Source organism: Festucalex cinctus, chromosome 9 (genome assembly GCF_051991245.1).
Source record: "Festucalex cinctus isolate MCC-2025b chromosome 9, RoL_Fcin_1.0, whole genome shotgun sequence".
NCBI lineage: Eukaryota > Metazoa > Chordata > Actinopteri > Syngnathiformes > Syngnathidae > Festucalex > Festucalex cinctus.
In genome coordinates this window covers 7,527,207-7,542,342 of record NC_135419.1, presented here as the reverse complement: position 1 = coordinate 7,542,342, position 15,136 = coordinate 7,527,207, and the positions used below count along the sequence as shown (strand labels likewise).

General features: G+C 39.7%; 1 protein-coding gene across 20 annotated transcripts in view; it reads left to right on the top strand.

Moving 5' to 3' along the window:
• Positions 1-15,136, top strand: part of LOC144025487 (protocadherin gamma-A12-like) — a 223,696-nt gene that overhangs the window by 44,095 nt on the left and 164,465 nt on the right. Inside the window, exon 1 of one of the 20 annotated variants that reach the window (XM_077531580.1) lies at positions 1,571-3,978. The exons of 16 other annotated variants lie outside the window; for them this stretch is intronic. In XM_077531580.1, coding sequence (XP_077387706.1) covers positions 1,600-3,978 — 2,379 coding nt within the window. In that variant the 5' untranslated portion in view covers positions 1,571-1,599. Of the gene's footprint in view, positions 1-1,570; positions 3,979-5,934; positions 8,436-11,363; positions 13,774-15,136 lie in introns of those variants that run through there. 3 more of the 20 variants (XM_077531594.1, XM_077531569.1, XM_077531575.1) reach the window with 3 other exon arrangements.

Sequence of the window (15,136 nt, the reverse complement as noted above, 5' to 3'; positions counted from 1 at the left end):
ATCCAAGTTTGACTGACTTGGTTATCCAGATGGTCACTGTGTGTTTTAATCTGACAAGGACATGTCATGATTTTTAAAAAGTTATATTTTTCCAGTTGCCACCCCTTTTACTTTTTGGTATTTCATCGTAACCGCCTTCAATATCTGACATCATCACACATTTCTATCTTGGGTGGAACAGTTAGGAAAGGTGTTTGTGACTTTTGCATGTTTTTAATCCACGTGTTGGAGAATATTCTTTGAAATTGTACGAAGAGAAGCTGTGTGTTATTTCTTGTGACTGACCCTGAGATTATGATGGCTTTTGCATTGCATTGGAATAGGTTTCACATCATACTAGTGAAACCTTTTTTTCCAGAGTATCAATAGTCTTCTTGTTGTAGAAAGTCACTGGAATTTATTCTATTATGTCGCTTTAAGAGTGAAAATGAGGTTAGCTGCCATTACCTATGCATCGCCTACAAGCATGCAGCCAGCTACCATGCTCTCGTTTCGCTCCTGTTTTCATTCATAGAAAAACTCATAATGAGTTTCTATTGCAATAAAGTAGTTTATTATTTGTTTTGTCTGGAAATGTAACTGGAACACCGCGACCCTTGTGAGGGAGGAATAAGCGGTCAAAAAATGGATGGATGGATGTAACTGTAACAGATAGAAAAACAGTCTATATTTTTTCTAGGGATAAAAAAAAAAATAGTCACGTGCCATTAAAAGTGCTTCAACACAAGTGCTGGATGCTACAGTATACCAGGGATTGCCAACATTTTATCGACAGTGAGCTACTTTTACAAACTGGTGTCTTCCTCACTCCTGGTCCTCGTGAGTTGGAGTTCTGAAAAGTTTTAGATGATCCGTCCTCCAACACGTGATATGTAAAGATCAGAATCGTTATAGCACTCTGTTGTTGGTATTTTTGTTGGTAGCCTAGCCTGCTGCTATCATCAGCCATGTCTTTTGAACTTTTGAACTTTGGCCTGCTCAGACCTTGTCCAATAACAGCCAGTTGACAAATAGGCCTAATTTGTTCAAGCTGGAGAGAGGGCTTGACCAACACGAATGATTTTGACTGGATGGAAATATAGAAACGTCCGAGCAAGCACATCTGATGAAAAAAAAATATCTTCTCTAAAGTCCCTGTACAAGTTAAAGTTCATGATTAGTGAAAATAAAATATTAGCCCTATACCATATTGTAAACAAAGTATTGAAATACTTTTTTTGGGCCATGGTTTAAATTAGATGACAATATGTTTTTTTTCATGTCAAAATAAGAGATCGGTTGTATTTACAGATTTGAATATTGCCTATAATGCACATAATTTCCTCAATATTGATAAACAATTTCCAGTGTTTCCTGTTTGTGAAAACCATGAGAGTTTGCAACTTTTTTTTTGTAAGTGTGATAGTGCAAATCGACTGAAGATGGCGGTATAGACCAGCCTTGAAATAATCAGTCTTTCTCTCTCTCTCTTTTGTGGTAGGGCGTTTTGGCCGTACAAGCTTTTTGTTTGCAGGGAGGACAACACGCAATTGTCGTTCTTGTTACGTGTACGGTTACATTTTGGAACTGTCCACATCTTCAGAACGGATCCTTTTAACGATGGCGTCTCGGTGCGCTCCGTTTCACGAGCGCACATTTTATTTCCTCCTCCTTTTGTTTCATTCCTCACATGGAGACGTGAGCTTTTCCTTTCCAGAGGAGATGAAACGAGGATCGGTGATTGGAAATTTAGCCAAGGAGCTCGGATTGGAGGCGAGCGCGCTGTCCAGCAGAAAAGCGCGCATCGACGCGGACGGGAGCGGAAAACGTTACTGTGACCTAAACGTGAGAAATGGCGAGCTGCTTGTGGCCGACAGGATTGACAGAGAGGGGCTTTGTGGTGACAAGGCGTCGTGTGTCCTGAAACATGAGGTTGTGTTGCAGCATCCACTGGAGCTTCATCGGATTAATCTGCACATTCAAGATATAAATGATAATGCACCGGTGTTTAATGATGGCATAATTGATTTGGAGATTAGGGAGTCAGCCGACAAAGGAGCTCGTTTTGTGTTGGAGGAGGCCCACGATGCTGATGTAGGACAAAATTCAGTTCAGCAGTACATCCTAAAGAAAAATGATAATTTTGTTTTGTCTGTCAGTGGTAACACAATAGAGCTTGTTCTTGACAAAGAACTAGACCGTGAAAAGCAAAGTGAGATGAATTTGCTTCTCACAGCATTAGATGGCGGATCTCCTCAGAAATCAGGTACAGCAGTCATACACGTCACAGTCCTTGATGCTAATGATAACGCCCCTGTGTTCAGTCACGCTGTTTATAAAGCCAGTCTGCCTGAAGACTCTCCCCCAGATACAATAGTGATTAATGTTAGTGCTACTGATGGTGATGAAGGTGTAAATGGGGATGTGAGTTATGATTTTGGACATGTTACAGAAGATGTGAAGAAGTTATTCAGTATTGATCGTAAAATGGGAGCTATATCTGTGATTGGCACTGTTGACTATGAATCGAGCACATCATATGAAATTCGTGTGAAGGCAAAAGATGGACTAGGATTGTCAACATATGCCAAAGTTGTTATTTCGATCACTGATGTGAATGATAATGCTCCGGTGATTCATCTGGAATCACTGACTAATCCAGTTGCAGAGAATGTGCCAACTGGTACTGAGGTGGGCATTATTAATGTGCAGGACAAAGACTCTGAAATGAATGGACAGGTGCGCTGCTCCATTCAGCAAAATGTCCCCTTCAAGTTAGTTCCTTCTATTAAAAACTATTATTCTCTGGTGACTACTGGACAACTTGACCGTGAACTTGTGTCAGATTACAACATTACAATCAGTGCCACCGACGAGGGCTCTCCTCCTCTGTCCTCCTCCAAAAGTGTTCACTTGTCTGTAGGAGACATCAACGACAACCCACCTGTGTTTGAGGAACAGTCCTACAGTGCATATGTGAGTGAAAATAACAAAGCCGGCTCCACTTTATGTTCTGTTAGTGCTCGAGACCCTGACTGGAGACAGAACGGCACCGTGATTTACTCCCTGTTACCCGCTGAGGTTAACGGTGCCCCGGTGTCCTCCTACGTGTCTGTTAACGGAGACACGGGGGTGATCCACGCCGTCAGGTCGTTTGATTACGAACACTTGAGGAGTTTTCAAGTCCACGTGATGGCCAGAGACAACGGTTCTCCTCCGCTGAGCAGCAACGTGAGCGTCAGTGTGTACATATCGGACGTGAATGACAACTCTCCTCAGATACTGTACCCCGCCCCGGAGGGCAACTCCTTCATGACCGAGCTGGTCCCCAAAGCTGCACACGGAGGCTCTGTGGTGTCCAAAGTGATAGCGGTGGACGCCGACTCTGGACAGAACGCCTGGCTGTCCTATCATATTGTCAAGTCCACAGATCCGGGACTTTTCACCATTGGTCTCCACAGTGGAGAGATCAGGACCCAGCGGGACATTTCGGAGTCTGACAGCATGAAACAGAACCTGATTGTGGCCGTGAAAGATAACGGACAGCCCCCTCTCTCTGCCACCTGCTCCATGTATTTACTGATTTCGGATAACTTGGCTGAGGTGCCAGAACTGAAGGACATTTCTTATGACGACAAGAATTCCAAAGTGACCTCTTACCTGATCATCGCCCTGGTGTCCGTGTCCACCTTCTTCCTGACCTTCATCATCATCGTCCTGGGTGTGAGGTTTTGTCGCAGGAGAAAGCCCAGACTGTTGTTTGATGGAGCAGTTGCCATCCCCAGCGCGTATCTCCCTCCTAATTACGCAGATGTTGACGGCACAGGAACTTTACGCAGCACCTACAACTATGACGCCTACTTGACAACAGGTTCCAGAACCAGCGACTTTAAGTTTGTGTCTTCTTACAATGACAACACGCTGCCTGCTGACCAGACTATCAGGAAAAGTCCAAGTGACTTTGTTGATGAGCTTCGTGATTCTTTCGACCCCTTGGAGGTAGGCACCTTTACTAATCTAAGCTTACTTATATTATTGGTCAGAAAGAACATAAGCAATGTGTGAATCATACTTGTTATGAGGACAATTATTTAAATAATTTGATGGGTCAATTATAGTCTGTATTTTGATATTTCTATTGCATCTGGACAGACATGTTGTCTTCATTCAACTTTTCAAAGTATTGAATGTTTCCATTGTTTTCACAGTGGAGGGTCATTCCTAAATTTGACACATACTGGTAGCATCGGACTGGATTTGAGTGTAAATCATGTTGAATGTGTTCATGCTGTCAGCACAATAGTTGCATATACACTTTTATTAACTTCAGTTGAAGTTCTTCATGTCAAGAAGGTTTCCTGCATGAAGTGTCTTTAATTGCCATGGTTTGATCTATATCATGATTTATGCAGTCATATTTATTGCCATAAATTATGACAGTAATTCACATTAAAGCTCGTCCATGTGTATGCTGGTAATTCATGCATGTGGCACTTTTCTTCTGGATGTTTTTTTTTTTTTAAAGATTACTTTTACGAGTCCCATTAGGTAAGGTAATAAAGGTTATCTGAAATAAAAGGCACACAAAAGAAAAGAAATGCCACATATCATTCCCATATTACACATTTTTAGTCGCTCTCTAAGATGACAGTGATGTCATCTATTATTTGGTTTTGCTTTCACACAAAAGATAATGAAACATTTCCCTGCATCACAACATAACAATATTGTGATGCTATCTAGTTGCAACTATAGAAAATGTCTTTGTTTTATTTTATTGTGTACATTTTTTTCCAATTTTAGTTTTCTAAATGAGCTGCGTCAAAATTAATGTAATCAGCAACATGATGACCTGATTGCGGAGCTTAATGATAAACAACCATACCAAACTTGTAAATTCACTTTCCAGCAGACAAAAAACACACTGAACTCAAGACCTTCTCGTACTTTTGATCACACACCACATCTACATGAGTAAAATGGTGGCATGACAAAGCTACAGTATGTGAGCATGATTTTTTATTTTTTATATTATTAGAAGCATATAAGTAGGGTAGCCCTATGTAAATGGATGAGCAAGTAGAATCACTATAAAGCACATAACTAATTCACTTTTTGACATGTGTTTGTAATTTTTTTCCAGTCTTTTCTTACAAAAAGTGTCCCCATTTTTCTTTAGTGTATCTTATTTTGTATCATATCTTAAGCAGATTGGACGGATCATTTTAGAAACTATTTTGGGGCCTGCATGGTTATGTTATTTTGCACACACAAAATGTGGCACTTAATGTGAAAAAGCATCCATGAAACTTCTTGTGGTGCATGTTTGATTTTATAAAAAGGTATTTGTGACAAGTGCTGTTTATACTTAGGAAATGTATTGAGGCATTTTGCTCAGGGTTAAGTTGTTGAAGTTCCTTCCGTGAGGAAGCTAACCTTTGTCTGTTGTTTTTATCTTAGCTGAAAATGTTGAAGTGATGCCAGTTTTGATGATTGGTAGTTCAGGGGGTCAATTTGTTCAGAAGTCTTATGCTGGTTGTGTCAGGGCATATTTGAAGCATTTGTGGCTCATTTGTAGTCACTGGTTTCACCTCCGTCCATGGTGCTGAAATTATATTGCTGGGTTAAAACTGACACTATATTTCAAACTGTGCCCTTGTTACATATTACATAATATTTATCTATTTTTTTAAATAGTATTATAAATTTTCATACATTTTGTTATTAGAGATCTTACGCTTTAATTTTGATATCCACTTTTTAAAAATCTACTTAGATAAATGAGCGACCATGAAAAATCTGTCCATGACTATTTACAGTAACTTTGTTTTGTTTCTAGGTGTTATGGCGAAAAATATACTCTAGATGTCAGTATGCTCTCATGAAAAAACGGTCTTGAATTTCACACCCATTTACAACCACACACAAGCCAGATTTTATTGTGGTAGCTCTGCGCGGTCTAGACGCTTGAGAACAGGACTTCGGCGTAAAAAACCGTGGATATCCGAGGAGATAATATTAATATTGCTGTTCATCTTTTGATTTATTTTCTTTGTGATGCAATGGGGAAGAAAATATTTTCGCCTTGCTGCCACGGCCTCGTTTTTCTTTTCTTTTTCCTCCACATCATCAATGGAGACGTGAGCTATTCTGTCCCGGAGGAAATGAAACGTGGATCTGTAATCGGGAATATTGCTAAGGAATTGGGACTAAATGTGGGCCAGCTATTTGCTCGCAAACCGCGCATTGATCCAGAGGATGGCGACGTGCAACACTGCGGCATCAACCTTAACACGGGTGACTTGATTGTTCAGGAGAGGATTGACAGAGAAGATCTTTGTGGCAAAAAGGCATCCTGTGTATTAAAACAGGAACTAGTATTGGAAAACCCACTAGAGCTACATCGTGTTAGTATCCGTGTACTGGATATCAATGATAATTCACCACAGTTTAATGAAGATTCGCTCAAATTAGAAATTCGGGAATCGGCAGACAAGGGGGAACGTTTTCTTCTTGGAGAAGCACACGATGGTGACATCGGAGAAAATGCTGTTCAAAGCTACACTTTACAGCAGAATGACAATTTCAAATTAAATGTAAATACTAAACCAGGGGGACGAAAGTACTGTGAATTGGTTTTGGACAAAGAATTAGATCGAGAAGATAAAAATGACATCATGCTCTTGCTGACTGCAAATGATGGCGGCTCTCCTCAGAGATCAGGAACAGTAGTCATACACGTCACTGTGCTGGATGCTAATGATAATGTACCTGTATTCAGTCAGGCAGTTTATAAAGCCAGTCTGCCTGAAAACTCTCCTGCTGATACTTTGGTGATAACATTAAGTGCAAGTGATGCAGATGAAGGATTAAATAGTGAAATTACATATGCATTTGACCATTCTTCTGTTGATAAAAGTAATGTATTTACTTTACACCCCAAAACTGGTGAGGTCAAAGTGGCTGGTGTTGTTGATTATGAGAAAGTAACATCATATGAAATGCAAATAAGCGCGAAGGATGGTCTGGGATTAATTTCTTATTCTACTTTAATTGTTGAAGTTGTTGATACAAATGATAATTACCCAGTAATACAGCTAAAGTCATTGTTTAATCCAGTATCAGAGAATGTGTCACCTGGTACAGAGGTGGGCATCGTTAATGTGCAGGACAGAGATTCTGAGCAGAATGGACAGGTGCGTTGCTCCATCCAACAAAATGTCCCCTTTAAATTAGTTCCTTCTATTAAAAACTATTATTCACTAGTGACTACTGGACAATTGGACCGTGAACTAGTGTCAGATTACAACATCACAATCAGTGCCACTGATGAGGGCTCTCCTCCTCTGTCCTCCTCCAAAAATGTCCACTTGTCTGTAGGAGACATCAACGACAACCCACCTGTGTTTGAGGAACAGTCCTACAGCGCATATGTGAGTGAAAATAACAAAGCTGGCTCCACTTTATGCTCTGTTAGTGCTCGAGACCCCGACTGGAGACAGAACGGCACCGTAATGTACTCTCTCTTACCCGCTGAGGTGAACGGTGCCCCGGTGTCCTCCTACGTGTCTGTTAACGGAGACACGGGGGTGATCCACGCCGTCAGGTCGTTTGATTACGAACACTTGAGGAGTTTTCAAGTCCACGTGATGGCCAGAGACAACGGTTCTCCTCCGCTGAGCAGCAACGTGAGCGTCAGTGTGTACATATCGGACGTGAATGACAACTCTCCTCAGATACTGTACCCCGCCCCGGAGGGCAACTCATTCATGACCGAGCTGGTCCCCAAAGCTGCACACGGAGGCTCTGTGGTGTCCAAAGTGATAGCGGTGGACGCCGACTCTGGACAGAACGCCTGGCTGTCCTATCATATTGTCAAGTCCACAGATCCGGGACTTTTCACCATTGGTCTCCACAGTGGAGAGATCAGGACCCAGCGGGACATTTCGGAGTCTGACAGCATGAAACAGAACCTGATTGTGGCCGTGAAAGATAACGGACAGCCCCCTCTCTCTGCCACCTGCTCCATGTATTTACTGATTTCGGATAACTTGGCTGAGGTGCCAGAACTGAAGGACATTTCTTATGACGACAAGAATTCCAAAGTGACCTCTTACCTGATCATCGCCCTGGTGTCCGTGTCCACCTTCTTCCTGACCTTCATCATCATCGTCCTGGGTGTGAGGTTTTGTCGCAGGAGAAAGCCCAGACTGTTGTTTGATGGAGCAGTTGCCATCCCCAGCGCGTATCTCCCTCCTAATTACGCAGATGTGGACGGCACAGGAACTTTACGCAGCACCTACAACTATGACGCCTACTTGACAACAGGTTCCAGAACCAGCGACTTTAAGTTTGTTTCGTCTTACAATGACAACACGCTGCCTGCTGACCAGACTCTCAGGAAAAGTCCAAGTGACTTTGATGAGATGTTTGGAGATGCTCACAGCTCTCCAGAGGTAGGAAATAAGTCTATTTAATTTTGTTTTACTTGTTGTTTCCCAAAGACGTGCTTGTTCATTTGGTCTTTGTTTCAGCATTTGGAACAAGTAGTAGTTGTTAACAATCGTTAATCTTTTACAAGGTGTATCCTGTTCAGGCAGACGGCATCCCGGATTGGTTGCTACTCAATCCAAATTCATTTACTATTGTTCCTCTTACATGGGACCAACATTTGCCTCTGGATTTTTCAATAGCTTTACTTGTTGTCGTAGGTCAGGTCTTAAAAGATTTGATTGCACTGGAGTTGTTGATGTTGATTTTTTTTCAATAGATTTGCTAATCACCTGTTGTATCCTCGCATTACACATTATGGTATCTTGACACATGTTTTTAATCAATTATACCCACTTTTCAATGTATTTAACTTCATATTGGTTTCAAATATCTGCTTGTATTTTGAACATTAGTTTGCAATATTCAGATCCTGAATCAACAGATGCATTATATTTTACACCAACACTAAACTGTAACACTTTATTTGGTAGCGGGAAAAGCGTTTAAAATAATGTTTACTTATTTTATTTGTGTATATTCTTTATCTATCCCTCTTGAATTTAATATTCCTTCTATAAAACGTTTTCATGACTTGTATCATTAGGTCTTCAGCAACTTTTCAGTCTCCAATGTTGTCTTCCGTATTCAGTTTTTGTTTCCTATAGCATCATCTACTTTAGGTCGCCCGTACATTTATATTTTCAGTTATGCTCTTCTCTTGCTCTCATTTGTTCTCACCTTAAGTCCACACATACCGTTTCAGGGTCATCCTGTTGGATAGCTTTGATACGAACTGACTTTTGGATGGGCTGCTCAAGTGTTTTATTGTGTTGTTTGGGGCCAATGTTTGAGTTTGCCGAACTCTGCATGCAGCTGAAGCTGAGAGATTGTTGTTGTTGTTGTTGTTGTTGTTAGATTCTTTATTTAGCCTGAAAAACTGTGACATGTATTGCAGTCTCTCTTTATCAATAACATTTCAACACATTGCAATCACATGTGCAGTTTTCAAGTAAGTTTTGCTTCCATGTTCATGATTTTATTGACTTCCTTGTATTTCAGATTTTTGCTGTATATCTGCAAAATATGCTAAATTTACTGTTTTATTCAGGCTAATGCACGTTCTTCTGATGAACAATTCAAAGTGTGGAGTTTCATTTAGAATAGTTCTAATGCAAGATAGTTTCGAAGCAGATACATATGTTGTTTCATGTAGTGAGTTGTTCAGTTCACATCATTTCCCTCGTCGAAAACTATTTTATAGTCTTGTGGTAGCCTTTTATTTTTTCATTAGGTTGGGTGTAAAATATACTTGCTATTGTATTGCTAACATTTTTTTTTCTATAAACAATATAAATCTATAAGCCTCCAGTTGTTTTTCCAACTTTCAATGTGTTTTAAATAATTAGCAAAAAATGGTTTTCATTTATATTAATACACAATTGCATATACCATCGACAATTATTATGTGTCATAATTAAAATTGGAATTAAATACATGAATGTGCAATTAAATGTGATATATATATATATATATATATATATATATATATATATATATATATATATATATATATATATATATACACAGTAGTTTAAAAAAAACAAAAAAACATATCGAATAAAAAAAAAAAAAAAAAAAAAAAAAAAAAGTCTCTTTCCAAGTCAGTGATGCTCACGCCTCATCGGTTGACCTGCAAATAAAGTCAATGCAAATACATTCGACTGATATAGCTGCTCGGAGTAAGCGCTAAGACCGGTCCAGCTAGCCCTAAAACGGATCAGCACGCAAGGTGCCAGACAGAATCCTAAAAACCTAAACTTGCCCTGCACCTGCACCTGCAGAGGCGGTAGGCTTTTGCCTATTTGACTGAAGAAGTTCGCACTTGCGCACTACGCAACTACTCCGGCACACTCAGAGCAGACCTGCAGCTGCGCTTCAGTAACGGATGGACGATATTCTTAGCTGTTTCGAAAATAAAATAGAATAAAATAAAAATAATAAAGTTGATTGGTATTTTAATAAGTTAGTGACATGTATTTCATTCACACGAATTCGATTTAATTAATGCCACAATTTGTGTAATGGTGTATTTTTTTAATGTGACTCTTTTGGTCATCGCTTGTAACAACAACAACAACAACAATAATAACAATCTTTTTTTCACGTGTTTTTAATGCAATATATCAGCATAAAATCACTCAAAAATAGAATCTAATTGTCGCCATATTTGACATATTTGATTCTATTTTGAGTGATTTTGATCTGTTGTAGTGCACTAAAAACTCACGTAATAATAATAATAATAATAATAATAATAATTATTATTATTATTATTATTGCCGGTATATTATTATTATTATTATTATTATTATTATTATTGTTATTAGGATCAAATGGTCGAAATTAGATTCTATTTTGAGTGATTTTAATTTTTAGTATAGTGCATTGAAAGACCTCACTTATTATTATTATTGTTATTATTATTGTTATTATTATTGCTATTATTATTTAGAGATTCATTTAATTTGTCATAACAGGTCAATATAAGTAATGGAACATCATCAATTATAAAAGCATGCATTTATTTCGCTCCAAACAAGTAATATTCTTTTAACTTGCTTTCTAGATAAATTATTCCCTGCAAGAAAATGCTTTATTTAGCTATAAGCTATATATGCTGTTTTTTTAAAGCTACTTTTGTTTTTTTGTTTTTTTAAACTAAAACGTTTTGCAACTGAAATGTTCTTATGTTTAGTTTTTGTTTGAAGAAATACAGTCTTTCTCGACAACAAATTGTACTCACGGTGGCGCAATAGACCAGCCTTTGAATTGTTGAACGCCCTTTTTCATTTGTGGACTGACGTGCTTGATTTTGTAGACCACATTGTTCTCGAGCTCGTTCGGAAGGCGACCATGATGGATTCTAAAATGTCTTTTTTTCCATCGCACACCTTTTGCTTCTTTTTGCTTTCCATTTTATTTCATTCCTCACATGGAGACGTGAGCTTTTCCTTTCCCGAGGAGATGAAAAGAGGATCGGTTATCGGGAATTTAGCCAAGGAGCTCGGATTGGAGGCGAGCGCGCTGTCCAGCAGGAAAGCGCGCATCGACGCGGACGGGAGCGGAAAACGTTACTGTGATCTAAACGTGAGAAATGGGGATCTGATTGTTGCGGACAGAATTGACAGAGAGGGGCTTTGTGACGACAAGGCTTCGTGTGTTGTAAAATATGAGGCTGTCCTGGAGAATCCACTGGAGCTTCATCGAATTAATCTTCACGTTCAAGATATAAACGATAATGCGCCAGTGTTTAATGATGACTTAATTAATTTGGAAATACAGGAATCAGCCGTCAAAGGAGCTCGTTTTGTGATAGAAGAAGCGCATGATGCGGATATAGGGCAAAATTCAGTGCAGCAGTACATCCTTAAAAATAATGATAATTTCGTTTTGGCTGTCACTGATAGCACAGTAGAGCTGGTTCTTGAGAAAGAACTTGACCGAGAACAGCACCGGGAAATTAATTTGCTTCTCACTGCTTTTGATGGTGGCTCTCCTCAGAAATCAGGTACAGCAGTCATACACGTCACAGTGCTGGATGCTAATGATAACGCCCCTGTGTTCAGCCAGGCCGTTTATAAAGCCAGTCTGCCTGAAAACTCTCCTCCAGATACAATAGTGATTACTGTGAGTGCAACTGATGCTGATGAAGGTGTAAATGGGGATGTGAGTTATGATTTCGGACATGTTACAGAACACGTGAAGAAGTTATTCAACATTGATCGGAAAGCGGGTGTAATAGCTATAATTGGCAATGTTGATTATGAATCTAGCACATCATATGAATTACGCGTGAAAGCCAAAGATGGGCTAGGTTTAACCTCTTATGCAAATGTGATTATTTCCATCATTGACGTAAATGACAATGCCCCTGTGATAAATTTAAAGTCACTGTCTAATTCAGTTGCAGAAAATGTGCCAACTGGTACTGAGGTGGGCATCATTAATGTGCAGGACAGAGACTCTGAGAATAATGGAAAGGTGCGCTGCTCAATTCAACAAAATGTCCCCTTTAAATTAGTTCCTTCTATTAAAAACTATTATTCTCTGGTGACTACTGGACTTCTTGATCGGGAACTAGTTTCAGACTATAACATTACAATCAGTGCCACTGATGAAGGCTCTCCTCCTCTGTCCTCCTCCAAAAGTGTTCACTTGTCTGTAGGCGACATTAATGACAACCCACCTGTATTTGGGGAACAGTCCTACAGTGCATATGTGAGTGAAAATAACAAAGCTGGCTCCACTTTATGTTCTGTTAGTGCTCGAGACCCCGACTGGAGACAGAACGGCACCGTAATTTACTCTCTGTTACCCGCTGAGGTGAACGGTGCCCCGGTGTCCTCCTACGTGTCTGTTAACGGAGACACGGGGGTGATCCACGCCGTCAGGTCGTTTGATTACGAACACTTGAGGAGTTTTCAAGTCCACGTGATGGCCAGAGACAACGGTTCTCCTCCGCTGAGCAGCAACGTGAGCGTCAGTGTGTACATATCGGACGTGAATGACAACTCTCCTCAGATACTGTACCCCGCCCCGGAGGGCAACTCCTTCATGACCGAGCTGGTCCCCAAAGCTGCACACGGAGGCTCTGTGGTGTCCAAAGTGATAGCGGTGGACGCCGACTCTGGACAGAACGCCTGGCTGTCCTATCATATTGTCAAGTCCACAGATCCGGGACTTTTCACCATTGGTCTCCACAGTGGAGAGATCAGGACCCAGCGGGACATTTCGGAGTCTGACAGCATGAAACAGAACCTGATTGTGGCCGTGAAAGATAACGGACAGCCCCCTCTCTCTGCCACCTGCTCCATGTATTTACTGATTTCGGATAACTTGGCTGAGGTGCCAGAACTGAAGGACATTTCTTATGACGACAAGAATTCCAAAGTGACCTCTTACCTGATCATCGCCCTGGTGTCCGTGTCCACCTTCTTCCTGACCTTCATCATCATCGTCCTGGGTGTGAGGTTTTGTCGCAGGAGAAAGCCCAGACTGTTGTTTGATGGAGCAGTTGCCATCCCCAGCGCGTATCTCCCTCCTAATTACGCAGATGTTGACGGCACAGGAACTTTACGCAGCACCTACAACTATGACGCCTACTTGACAACAGGTTCCAGAACCAGCGACTTTAAGTTTGTTTCTTCTTACAATGACAACACGCTGCCTGCTGATCAGACTATGAGGAAAAGTCCGAGTGACTTTGATGAGATGTTTGGTGATGCTGAAGATTCTCCTGAGGTATGATCAAAAGTCCCATTTTACTTTGTCTGCTTTATTGTTCCTCAAAGGCATTCATCATTACTGCTTTTAGTCTGTTAGAGTTTATGCCAGCTGTTGAAAATCAGATTATTCACCTGATTAGTGACTACTCAATCACATGTTTCTTCTTACTTAATTTACTATTTTCCATCATAACCACCTTTTTTTGAGATCAACTTGATTTCTTCATTGCTTGACTTGTCTTCGTTTGACAGCTCGTAAGATTGATAACCTGCATGACTTTGCTTCATAAATACTTCTCTCAAATATTGTGATGCTTTGGCGACAAGTTGAAGCTTGTGTAGCCTACTGGGTGGGTCAAACACCTCAGGGGTTACATTCTGGCCTTATCAATATTTAAAAACAAACATCACAAATACACAAACACGATCCTTCCATAAGTTTGATTTCCCCGTTTTTCAGTTTTCAATACAAAGTATTTCCTCTATTTTGCTCTAGCGAATTTGCAAAATAACCTTGTGGTGCAACAGGCTCAAACTTGTTGCATGGTGAGCTATTGTGATATTTCTGATGTTGAGCATTTGTTCGAAAGATAAATACGTTGTTTTATGCAGTGGTTTGTTCAGTTTGTATTGATCTTGGGGGGTAAAAACAGCAGTGAGATATTTTATTTGTTTCAAATCTGGGGTGCCATATAGTGACCCTTTTATACAGCAAGTCCCCATAGCTGCCATGCAGGGGCCTGTAAATAATATTTATGAATACTATTTTCAATTGGTGGCATTAAAGTGGCAGACCTCAAAGTGATATTGTATCACGGGGTCCCAAATCCCTGATATCCCTGAGATGCTATGTTAAAATCACTCTCCAACTCTAACAAGTAATCACTTGATGTGTTTAAAAATATGGATTGTATTGTCCTTTTAGAAACGTAATAAACTACTATATCTATTATTTTTATTATAATGTGTTCAACATATTAGACGTTGTTTTGTTGCAGATCTCCATTAAAAAGTAAATCAAGTGTTTTGTTTTAGAGATTTTTTTATTTATTTATTTTTTCCCCTTGTGGTTGTATTCAATATTTGTAATCAGATCAGAATAGCAAACCAGTATTTCAAAGCTTAAGTTTCATTGGTAAGAAATGTGAGATGTACTTCCACATTATTGATTCTGAGGGAAATCACTGTGGGAAAAGAAACTCTGCAAATAAATTAACCTATAGTTTTGACACATTAGTAAGTGCTTCACTCTGTGGATAAATTCATTAAAGTGCTCATAATGTCAATATTTATTTATTTATTTATTTATTTATTTATTTATTTATTTATTTATTTATTTATGACTGTGCCGTGACTACCAAGAACATACGCAATTGTTT